The sequence below is a fragment of the Lissotriton vulgaris genome, chromosome 6, assembly GCF_964263255.1.
Source record: "Lissotriton vulgaris chromosome 6, aLisVul1.2, whole genome shotgun sequence".
Lineage (NCBI taxonomy): Eukaryota > Metazoa > Chordata > Amphibia > Caudata > Salamandridae > Lissotriton > Lissotriton vulgaris.
Window position 1 is genome coordinate 198,795,724 of NC_141694.1, and position 12,387 is coordinate 198,808,110.

Genomic DNA, 12,387 nt, shown 5'->3' on the forward strand with positions numbered 1-12,387 from the left:
ATGTAGAGGAGGCAGTGCCTTTGCTGTCAGTGAATTGTCTGATATGGTTCCCTATGCTCTCCCTATACACTGGATCCTCGAGAGATTCTGGCTTCAGCTTCCACAGTGGAATGCAATGCCATACGTTTACCATACCAGCACCATTAAAGTTGGGTTATGATCCGACACTATGGGAAAGGTATCCTGTCTTCACAGAGCTTTGAACATGGGGTGTACATAAATGTGTTTAATGTATTTAACCGCACATGAAGATCATGCAATGTCATAAAGAAAGAATAGTCTGTCCTGCGGGTGAAATGAGACCCAGAAGTCAACCATTCCCCCTTCAGTCTGCCAATCAGTGAATGCTTGGGCCAGTTTGGTAACACAAGAAGCATTCATTAGAAAGGTGGGGCTGTCCAGGTCTCTATTAGCAATATAGTTAGTCTCCTCCATAATTACAGAGCCCACGAAATGAGGGGCAAGTACGTGTGACAATTTGGCAAAAAAGGCCCTTTGATCTACATTTGGGGCATAGATGCTAATTGGTATGATATTCCTACCATTCAATCGTCCTGTGACCACCACATATCTGCCCCCTGGGTTAATGATATTCCTGGTATGTTGGAATGAAGTCCCAGGTTTTATCCATATTGATGTGCCTTGTTTTATAGGCCGAATAAGTATAGTATGCTTGCCCCCTCCTTCTGCATTTCAGTACTGCCTGCCTTTAGTTGTTGAATCCCCTGCCTATTGAGGTACTAAAATACCATGTACCTCTTGGTCATAGTGTGCATTCCCCTGATGTTCAAGAATATCATTTAACACCGAACACCCCAACTCCCATACCCCTGGACAAGCAGGCAAACTCCCCCATCCAAATGGTCATTCAGAACTTAAACGTAAGCGGGTGCATCTGCATCCACTACAATCGTGGTGGGCTCATGAAATCACAAGGAGCACTCGCCATTCTCCCCAACCTAAGGAACAGGGAGATTCTCAGATGTTTGCCCAAGGGGCTAGTCTATCAACAGCAAAAGAGTTGCTCCCTGATGTCTACGCCATTAGTGAAACTAGGAAAATCCAAAACAATCTGCCCCACTCAATCCAATTCACATCACCTCAATCCACCCCACTCCACATTACTCTAATCCACCCACTCCAAAACAATCCACCTTACTCCTGTCCACCCTACTCAATACAATCCACCCCAATTCAAACCATCCCACTCCAATACAATCCACAGTACACCAATATATCCCAATCCGGTCCACATCACCCCATTCCAACCCACCTAATCCCTCCCTATTCCAATCCGCCCCACTCCAGCAACATTCCAACCCATTCCATTCCAAAACAATCTGCCCAACTAAAATCTACCACACTCCACGTCAATACACCCAATACCCTCAAACTCACTCCATGACACTCTGCCACTGAAATCCACTCCCCTCTACTCTACAACTCTACTACCCCATCTCCACTCTACGACACTCCATGCCACTAACTTAAAGCCATGCTGACCAGCAGCTATACTTGTATACATCATAGCAAAAACAAATTGCCAAAGCCAGTAGGCCTTGTATAGGTAAGACCTATTGGCTTTCCAAATGCTAGTTTTTTTTGGCTTTGGCAGTGTATTTCTTTTATTAACACAACCTGAAACTCGAGTCAGAAATGACTTGTGAATCGGATGCAAATAGGAGTAGATTTAACACAGAGACTGGACACTGCGTGCTTGCAAGTCTGCATAGACTCTAGAGCTGTATGATATTTTTGGCACTTTTCCTTCAGGAGTGCCTTGTACTTGCCATGCATTTGGGTGTATCTCACAACTGCTCTAGGGTCAGTCACCTTTGAGGTCAGGATCAGCTTTCAAGATGGCAGGGTCAAAACAAAAGATGTGGTCTCATTCCAGTCCATCTCAGTTGCTAAAAACATAAAATGTGATTGCCATGATTGTCACTAGTTAAAACAGCAGAGATATTCAAAAGTGGTAACCCTATAAGTTCTGCTTGGCAACTCTTTAAAATGGTAATATCTCAAATACTATTGAAAAATGACAACAAATCAATAAACAGAGTAAATTTCTACTTTGAAGTTTACTGTAAATACGTTTAGCAGTGTTTGCTATATCTTTCGGCAAACTTTCATATAGGCACTAAATGGGCAGTCAGTACTTTCTGTTACAACACCTCCACCCCCTTAACTTTTTGCATGAATGGATCTTCACGAATCTTAGCTAACTGTGTAAAGAAATTGCCAAGATTCCTTTAAATGCTTCTAAAGGGATCAAAAGGTCTAGGCAAGCCATGACTTCCCTGGACCGGAATCAAGCATCCTAGGACCGGTTTCTGGCTGTCCGCTGTCATCAGCCAGGATGGCTCGATTCCAGTGGCGTGGAGCGCACTGGACTCACGTCGGAGCATACCCGTCCCACTCTGGTGACAAAAGCAAAAACAGTTGGACAGAATGCAGAACAATGTCATACATTCACCCAGTACAGTGATCTGGGCCTAAATCCATCGTTTTTTTAATCAACACACCACCCCATGGGAACAGTCCAGCCCGAACTGCCAAAGCCATGTCTTCCCTGGACCAGAATCAAGCATCCTAGGACCGGTTTCTGATGGATACATCTGCCAGTGGATTCCTCACCTTAAGAATATCCCCTGCGTCAACAACATTCGGAAATTCTTTTGTAGCTCTACATGCCCACGTGGACGACGCCACAGAATGCACAGCTTCGCGCGCGCAGCTCCTCTGACGTCATTGACTCCATAATAGGACTCCGTCGGCGGCAGTTGCCTTTTTTCCGCGTCATCAACGCTAACGGTTTTCGAGGGATCCTCTGTAGCTATTGAGTAACTCTGTTACTGTTTGTTGCTTTCAGTGTTTTCTTGTTTCTTTGTCTCCTGTCAAGATGTCCTCGAAGACCGGATTCAAGCCGTGCGAAGTATGCGGGAAAATGTCAATCACGGACCCGCATGAAGATTGCATATGATGCCTGTCCTCAGACCATGATGTTCAAGGGTGAGGTTCCGTGACAATCGTAAGTGGTGTTTTCGACTCGCACGAATATGGTCGAGTCTGGTATCTATGAACCGCAAATGACGAGTTTAGTGGGTGTACGCGTTTTCGCTGTGCTAGCCTAAACCGTTAGTTTGATTCGTGGGTTTCTTCATCTGAACCCACGGGTTCCATCTTAGATACGGCATCCATTTTGTTTCTTGCCCTCAAGTAGCCAGCGAACGGACGCTGTCCGCTTCATGACCCTGGGATTCCCAAACTCTTGCGGAAGACTCGTGTTCCTTTGAGGATGTCTTTATGATGAGGGGGATGACACTGTAAGGCAGATGGCCCCGCTTGAGGCTCATCTTGCCATGCCAGTCTATTGTCTCAGTTGTGCATCCATTAGGCACGTTTTCTTTGATCCCTGCAAATCGTGTTTCCTGATACCACCGCTTTTACACTCTCTTCGATCTGTTCGCTATCTTCATCTTCCTTTGCACCTGTTCACCTGTTTTCTGTCTCTTCCTTGATTCGTTTACAGCTGAACGGAATGTACTAATGGTGGGAAGATGTACTTTTACAGTTGGGAACTTCCAAATGCTACTGTAATTATGTTCCGGGCTCTGAATACATGAAAGCGACCCCCTATGACATTTACTGTGGGAACCAGGTTGTAATCTTTTGTTTGTCATGTTATCCTATGACGGAAAACTGTATAAAAGGAGCGATCCACAGATGCAATTTGAAGCAGTCTCCTCGAACCTACACGTGTTGTACTTCTTGTGACTTCTGTGTTCCCTGCAGTAATACACCTCGAATCTTTGACGCCGAAGGAAGTGTCCCGTGTCTCTGTCATTTGTACGCCGGAACAGGTTACCCACAAAGGTTTTAGGTGTTATCCCTGGCACCGCTGGGTCTTAGAAAAACCCAGTCCTTCAAGGGTGTCTATGCGGCAAGAAAATGAACCCCAAGGCCCTTCGTGAAAGAGAGGCAAAGCTCCTGGTTGCCAAGATGAAGGGTAAAAAGGACAAGAAGAGCACGAAGTCGCGGTCGAGGTCTCGTTTGAGGTCACCTTCGAGGTCGTCATCGGGGCATGCTTCCAGGTCGACTAAAAAGAAACATAAGAAGAGGAACACGGATCTCGACTCCATTCTGGGAAGGATTCGAGGCGGAAGTCGCCAGGTAGAAGACATTGAAAGGATGAGGTATCTCCTTCAGATCCGGAAGGTGACGCTATGCCCATGTAGTTGCCTGAGCATTCACCGGCTCCGGTGTCGAATCCCTCTCCGGCGCCGTCTCGATCTCCAATTCGAGAGGAAGAAGATGCGCCTGTGCCTGAGAGTTCGACGACTCCGGCTCACCAACCTGAGGAACAAGTCGACACAAATCCGGTGCCTCCTCGAGAGCAGCCTGTGGGTTCATACCCTCCATTTCGAGGCCCGGGACCGGACCCTACACAGTATTTGAATCGTATGTATGGTGTCTTCACTAGAGCCAGGCACCCCTCTGGAGCACCAGTTGGTCCCATGTCTGATGGCAAATTATCTTGCCTGAGTTCTTAACGTGCGTGCAGACAGTCTCAGGCAGCAGTTCTCTGCCGATCACGAGTAGAGGCTTCATCCAGAACTGGTTTGTCACGTCTTTCGGACATGGTGAACTCCTCGGGTGGACCTGTTTGCCCTCACGAGAATGCTCCCTGCCCGTCATTCTGCAGTCTCCAGTATCCGATGCAGGGTGCTTTGGGGGGACGTGTTTCAGTTGAGTTGGGACTCGAGACTACTTTACCCGTTTCCTCCCATTCCCTTGATTCCTCGAGTTCTGAGGAAGATTTGCCAAGACCGGGCCCAAGTCATATTGATCGCCCCGGATTGGCCAAGAAGGGTGTGATACACAGATTTTCTCCACCTCTCCTTGTACCCGCTGCTCCATCTCCCTCTAAGGGCAGATCTCCTCTCTCAGATGGAGGGGCAGGTTCTACACCCCCACCTCCAGACCTTACACCTTCATGCCTGAAGATTGAACGGGGCAACCTGAATTCTTTTTCTCGCCCACATGATGTGGTAGATGTCATTTTATTGGCCAGGCGTGATTCCACCAAGTCCATCTACTCTTATGGATGGTCTACATTTGTCTCTTGGTGTGGGGAGAAGTCCATTGACCCTTTGAAGGCTCGATTGTCTGACATACTTCAGTTTGCACTTTCTTTGGCTCAGCAAGGGTTTGCTGTAGCTACGGTGCATTTCTCTTTCTGCCGAGTCAGACGTCCTTATTTAAATCTCCTATTGTTTTAAAGTTTCTAAAGGGCCTTAAAAATAAATATCCACCCTTTATGGTGCCTCAATAGTACTTGAATCTTGTGCTCACTTTCTTGATGGGTTCACCTTTTGAACCTTTGCACCAGTGTCCCTTGAGACTGTTGTCTTTTAAAACGGTCTTCCTGATTGCAATTACCTTGGCAAGAATGGTAAGTGAGCTTCAAGCTCTTAGTTCAAAGCCCCCTTTCTTGACCATTCATGCCGAATGAATGGTTCTCAGGACCAGGGCTGCTTTTCTGCCTAAGGTGGTAACTCCCTTCCATCTAGGGCAGTCCATTACCCTCCCTACCTTCTATCCTCCCCCTCACCTTTCCAAGGAGGAGGAGAGACTTCACAGCTTGGACCCTATGAGGGCTGTTAGCTTCTACTTGGACAGAACCAAAGAGTTCAGAGCAATTGACAAGCTCTTTGTGAATTTTGTTGGAGCCAGAAGATGCAAGGCGGTGCACAAGCTCACGCTATCAAGATGGATTGTCTTGTGTACCAAGATTTGCTACTCTTTGGCGGGTAAGGAACCTCCTGAAGGTTTAAGAGCTTATTCTACTAGAGCAAGGTCTGCTACATCTGCTTTGTCTAGGGGTGTACCTGTAGAGGACATTTGTAGAGCTGCGACTTGGGCTTCCCTCCACACTTTCGCAAAGCATTACTGCTTAGATTCCGTAGTGATGAGGGACGGCCACTTAGCGCGTTCTGTCCTCCAGGAATTTCTGGTATAGGAGAGTGGACACCCTCCACCGGGAGTGGGGAATGCTGTGGGACTCCATTCACAAGGTGAGGAATCCACTGGCTGATGTGTCCATCAGAAGAACAAGTTAGTTACCTTCGGTAACGCTTTTTCTGGTGGATACAGTATCTGCTTGTGGATTCCTCACTGGCCCACCCGCCTCCCCGTTATCCTCTCTTCTATACCTGTTTTAGTGTCATTGTTTTAATGTAAATATTTTATTGTCAAAGGAAATGTTTTATCATAATAGCTTTCCTGCATTGACTGCAGACCGTGTGTGTTTGGTTTATTTGGTACTGTGTACATTGTGTGTATATCTACTGTTGTCGGTCCGTCCGTGTGCCTCGAAGGCACGGAAAAAAGGGCGAGACTGATGTCATCACGCCGACGGAGTCCTATTATGGAGTCAGTGACGTCAGCGGAGCAGCGCGCGCACGAAGCCGTGCGTTGTGTGAAGTCGTCAACGTGTGTAGAGCTACAAAATAATTTCCGAATGTTGCTGACGGTGGGGGATATTCACAAGGTGAGGAATCCACAGGCAGATACTGTATCCACCAGAAAAAGCGATACCGAAGGTAAATAAATAAATAAGTAACTTGTTCTTCTGGCTATCAGCCGTCATCAGCCAGGATAGCTTGACTCCAGTAGTGTGGGGAGCACAGGACTCGCGTCTGAGCTGAAAGCCCGAAACCAGTCCTAGGACGCTTGTTTCCAGTCCAGGGAGGTCCTGGCTTGGCAGTTAGGGCAGGACTGTTCCCATGGGGCACAGGTCAAGATTGATTTGCATATGGCTAGGTTCAAACTGGAATGGCATGGTGAGCAAAAAAATGATGGATTTAGGCACAGATCTCTGTACTGGGGTGAATGTATGACATTTTTCTTAATTGTGTTCATCAACTGTTGTTTTTGCATGTGCCACCCCGAGTGGGACGGGTATGCTCAGACGTGAGTCCCGTGCTCTCCATGCCACTGGAATCAAGCTATCCTGGTTTATGAGGGCTGAAAGCCCGAAACCGGTCCTAGGATGCTTGTTTCCAGTCCAGGGAGGACCTGGCTTGGCAGTTAGGGCGGGACAGTTCCCATGGGGCACAGGGTCAAGACTGATTTGCATATGGCAAGGTTCAAACTGGAATGGCATGGTGAGCAGAAGAAACAATGGATTTAGGCCCAGATCTCTGTACTGGGGTCAATGTATGGCGTTCTGCATTCTGTCAATCAACTGTTGTTTTTGCATTTGCAGTATACAATTAGCAGAATATTACTGTCCTGGCTAGCGTGCCTGACATTCTGCCTGCAGGAGCAGCTGTCCCTGTATGCTGCCGGGTCATAATATATTGGCGAGAAATCAGTAGAGCCAAAGGTGACATAGGCAGACTGGGCAATAGGTGGCTATAATTGTGTAAAGTGGTTTGGTATTGTCAAGTTCTTACTTGGAGAAGTTCCCGTTTTTGACATTTGGTGGAAACACCTTTCTGAAATTGTCAGTTGAAGTAGAATATCAGGGGTCTGAACTGAGGTTAGTTACGCTCTGTTTTAACTCAATATTTTATTTCTTCTCTTTTTTGAAGGTCTTACTTTGGAGGAAGAGTTAACAGTCACCATTCCTGAAGCTTCTCCAGGAAGCAAAATGGCTAGTACTACCGATGCAGTTGAAGGTATTTACAGATCCACACAGTTGTAAAATTGCAACATTCTAAAATAGTAGCAATTGCGTAAATGATAGTAATTGCATGTACTATGCCCAAAGTGTGATTGAACTTTACTTGACATTTTTCCCATGCTTGTCAATCATCCGTGATCTCTATTTTGAGATCAAACTTTCTAATGCACTGTTGATTGTATAATAGTGGAATATTAAATTACTGATGATGCCTTATTTGAACTGAATTTGTTTTCTTTCTTATTCAGCTTGTTTCTGTCAGCCTTATGCTTTTGGTGTTCATTTTTCTTGTATTTTTAGGACCACTATCTCAAAACCTAATTGGCTTGAGTGCTGAAAATCAGATGAACCTTCTGTGTACCTGTCCAGAAGAAGCACATGACAACACAAACACTAGGTCATCTTTAACAGGTGAAAAAGTTACTTTTAAAATAGTGTTGATGAATGTTACCAATTTTATTTGGCTTGTCATATTTTTCACCCCATCATGGAATGTTTTTTAACCCCTTAACATTTTTGTTAGGATGGGTATGCCTGTGTAGAATTACTATAGATGCACACAGGCTGCATACTCTACCGTAAAATGTTATGCATGGACATTTGCATGTTTTTTTTTCTTTGAAGAGTAAGGAAAGTAAGAAAATCAATGCAGCGGGCAAAAGGGTAGCTGTAGGGGCAGCAGAGCCATGCGTTGGCATACAGTAAGCTCTGTTGCACTCCTTACCTGTTACAATAGATCCCAGGGGGAGAAGATGTAGGAGCTGGTAAAATATCTTCCGAAGAAGTACAGGGAAATGGGCGAGGAGATGGTGATTGAAGCCAAGACGAACGCCATCACTCATTATGTGTTCGACACCTTTGACACATCCTCTAAAGGCATCAGCTACAGCCTTTTTCTCAGACACCATGCTTTACTTTGCACTCTATTTTCAACCGAAGTCCAGCAGCATCACCTTGATCTCCCATTCCAATGGGAGCATCTTTACAGGCCCCCTGATGGATTAAATGCTGGAGAAAACAGGACATGTGGATTGCAATGTCTGGGGGTGCTCTTCAAGCTCCTGCTTTGAAAGGCTCCTTTTGCAAGCAACAACCTGTGATAGAAACCACGGCCACATTACCCAAGCTGCTGCAGTCTTACCATAGACCGCAGCAAAATTTCTGGCTGGGGTTATGACAGAGGTTCATACTAGTCTAACTGAGCCAAGCGCAGAAGTGGTTTTGGTTAAGGAATTTGCTCTCCCAAACAGTGACTTGCTCCCACCTCCACTATCCACAGATCATACTAATCTCAGGGTGCACAATACAAGGTTTCCTCTCTTACCGGGAGGAAAACACATCAGACCAGTAGGTTTTAAGGGTGGTTTGCTGTGGCTATTGCCTAAAAAGTCTACCACCAACAATCCGTTCCACACTCCTGTCCTCAGCAGACATCATTGTCACCTGTTAGAGGAAGTACAAGTGCTCCTTGAGAAGGGTGTTATCAAGAGTGCCTCCACACCACCAAAGGAAAGACATCTACTCTACACTTCCTTATTTCCAAAAGGGTTGGCTCTTCGGGCCCATGCTGGGCCTCCAGCTCTAAACAAATGTATCCTGTCAGAGTATTTTCATATCACTTCTGTCAAATGAAGGTCTTCTCCCTCAGAGGCCTGCTTTCACATACACATATACACTGCTTATTGCTGGTACGTTTGTGGTAAGCTGACATCACTGCTTATCTAAAGCATATACGCAAGGCATAATCAGGGGTTGGTAAAGTGCAGCTACTTACCCGCAAGGGTCTCAAAGCGCTGGGGGGGTAACAAACAATTTTTATAAGCTTGATGTACGAGGCATATGAGCTGCAGATCACACACTGTGCATAGCTCGCCATCTGGTGTTGGGCCCGGATGTTTGCACTTGTTGTATTGGAAAAGTCTTTGGAAGTCACGAGATGCCATAGTGCTCCTATAGGTTTATCGTGCTCCCGTTCGGTGTAGTTACAGATTCAATCCTTCACCCTTTACTTCAGTATTGTTTCGATTGTGATCCCTAGTCGATGCACATCTCTTCAAGCTCGAAGTCTTCGATTCCGGTCGTCGGCGAAGGCCTTCGGGCCTACCTACGCCATTACATCTGGCTCATGGAAAGAACTCCCTTTAAAAAGTATCCTCAATGTGGATCCAAGTTTCCACTCACAGATCTTCATGATGTGTGTGTAACATCTGCCTTTCACTGGAGCACGAGGCCAGAGACTGTCCAGCTTGTGCCTGTTTCCGCTCCAAGAAAACGATTCAGGATCGTCCAGCTTGAAGAAGCATGGCTCGCTCGTCGAAATCCATTTCCTACGACATCTTCCAGGAGGGCGTCGCTATACCAGAGCAGGAGCGGATCGAAGGCCTCGTCAGTGCCCCCGAAGCAGATAACTCAAACATCACTCCAGGGCAGCGGGTCGTAAGTACCCACATCGACCCCAACCCCCTTCCCTCACCCCCAAAAAAGGCTTCGGTAACACCTTCACCTTCGGGCCGAGGTGCACACCGGGACAATACTTCTCACTCCCCGCCTTCAGTTTCGCCCCGCCTTCGGGTTCGGCAGAGAAGTTAACAAACCAGCCTTCAGTCCACTCTGGATAGAGTTATCCTGCCGTCGGGCCGAAACCAAAACTGCTGCACCCTAAAAGAAGCAGTCGTCCTCCATGCCAACCACTAACTCTGCACCAAAACATACCGAAACCGACCCCTCGACTCCAAAAAAGTAATCGGAACCCAGTAAAAAGCCACTTCCAAGCTCTGCACCAAAACATACTGGAAATGATCCTTCGACTCCGAAAAAGACATCGGAGCAGAGTAAAAAGCCACTTCCAAGCTTGGCACCAAAACATACTGGAACCGATCCCTCGACTCCGAAAAAGACATGGGAACAGAGTAAAAAGCCACTTGCAAAGAGTACAGACGCTCAACCTTCGGCACCGAAAAACCCTAGGAACCTAAAAAATAACCAGTTCCACAGGCTCCTTCAGATACTAAAAAAACCTCACGCTTCCAAGCCAAAGCAGCCTAAATCCAATCAAGATTCAGTGCCACGTAATCCTTCGGAACCGAAAAAATCAGCGCCCTAAAGAACAGCCTACACCAGAAGAGCTTTTCCAACCGGATCCCTCCCAAAAGACCCAAAAACAGGTCATATGATTGCCGTTCCAAAGAGACCAATGGACATGCCTCTACCGGCTCCATCGCCACCGAAGAAGAGACATTATAACATCTCCTCTCAGATCCCTTCTCCACCTCGTCCTCTAACTCCCCCTCTACACCACTCCCCTACCTCATCTCCACTGCCCTCACGATCTCCTCCACCACAGGATGATGATGACACCTCTAATGACGGGGGAGGGTGCAGACAATGAATCACAAGGGGATCCTACGCAGCCTTACACCCCAGACCCATGGGACAATTATAATACACCAGATGTCCCTAATATACCACAAGAGGACATCTATACCTCTAGAACTTCTCCTCCAGAGGACACCATGGGTTTCAACCAGCTAGTTAACAGAGCTGCACAATATCACTGGGTAGATCTATATACAGACCCTGTAGTGGCGGATTTCTTAATGGACACATTTGATACATCCCAAAGGTCCACTTCTGTTCTACCAATGTTAAAAGGGGTAATTAAACACGCATCTGAGGTGTTCAAAGATCCTGTTAGGGCTAGGGTTATTAACCCCAGAATTGAAAAAAAATACAAATCTGCCCCAGCAGACCCTGTTTACATCAAGGGAGAAATACCATTGGATTCCTTAGTGGTCTCCAATGCCAGGAAGAGGGCCAACTCACAAATGTCAGGCGATGCTCCGCCTCCCGACAAGGAATCAAAACGGCTGGACGCTTCTGGTAAACGTACAGCATCACAAGCAGCCAACATATGGCGAATCGCAAACACACTTTGCTGGCAAGATACAATAGGGCCCATTAGCGCTCATTTCGCAATCTCTATAAACTCTCAGTTTACCATCTCGGGTCTTCTTATTTATAGACCTCCTGGCCCTGATGCCGCTTTCCGCACCGCCCTACCGGAAGCAGCTTCTTCCTTGGCCCTTAAATCGGTGAATTTCTGTATAGCGGGGGATCTTAACCTTCATCTGGACTCTCTTCTATCTGCTGTGTCGAGTAGTTTTCTCGCAGACTTTGAGGCTTTACAACTGTACCAGTATGTCACTCACCCGACTCATGTAGGCGGCCACCTATTGGATCCTTTCCTGACTAATCTCCCTGGGGTTGTCTCCTGTCCACCAAAACCTATGGCCTGGACCGACCACTATTTGATTGAAATACAGATTTCTTCTATTAGGGCCCCTTTCAAAAGTACGATCCCTACAGTCTTTAAACGTCCTTGGAGGAAACTGAGGCTGGCTGACTTTCATCAGCTTCTGGCGCAACATCCACCTGATCCTCCTACTGACGTTTCCTCGGGGTACGATTACTTCTGTGACTGGTTGACTCAGGCATTGGATACTCTGATTCCAGCTAGATGGAGTAAAATTCGCCCTGGCCCACCTAGTCCGTGGTATGCCGACTCTCTGAGGCTTCTCAAAACGGCATGTAAGAGGGCTGAAAGAGCCTGGCGCAGGACATATGACTCTGTCCTTAAGCAGAGTTACCAGGCCAGTATCAAGCGCTACCATCATGCAATCTGCAAGGCCCGGGCCGCC

General features: G+C 46.8%; 1 protein-coding gene across 1 annotated transcript in view; it reads left to right on the forward strand.

The window, feature by feature from the left end:
* TDRD6 (tudor domain containing 6) overlaps positions 1-12,387 on the forward strand; it is a 2,323,386-nt gene that overhangs the window by 1,263,946 nt on the left and 1,047,053 nt on the right. The window contains exons 16-17 of the mRNA XM_086926239.1: positions 7,599-7,685; positions 7,991-8,101. Coding sequence (XP_086782365.1) covers positions 7,599-7,685; positions 7,991-8,101 — 198 coding nt within the window. The remainder of the gene's footprint in view (positions 1-7,598; positions 7,686-7,990; positions 8,102-12,387) is intronic.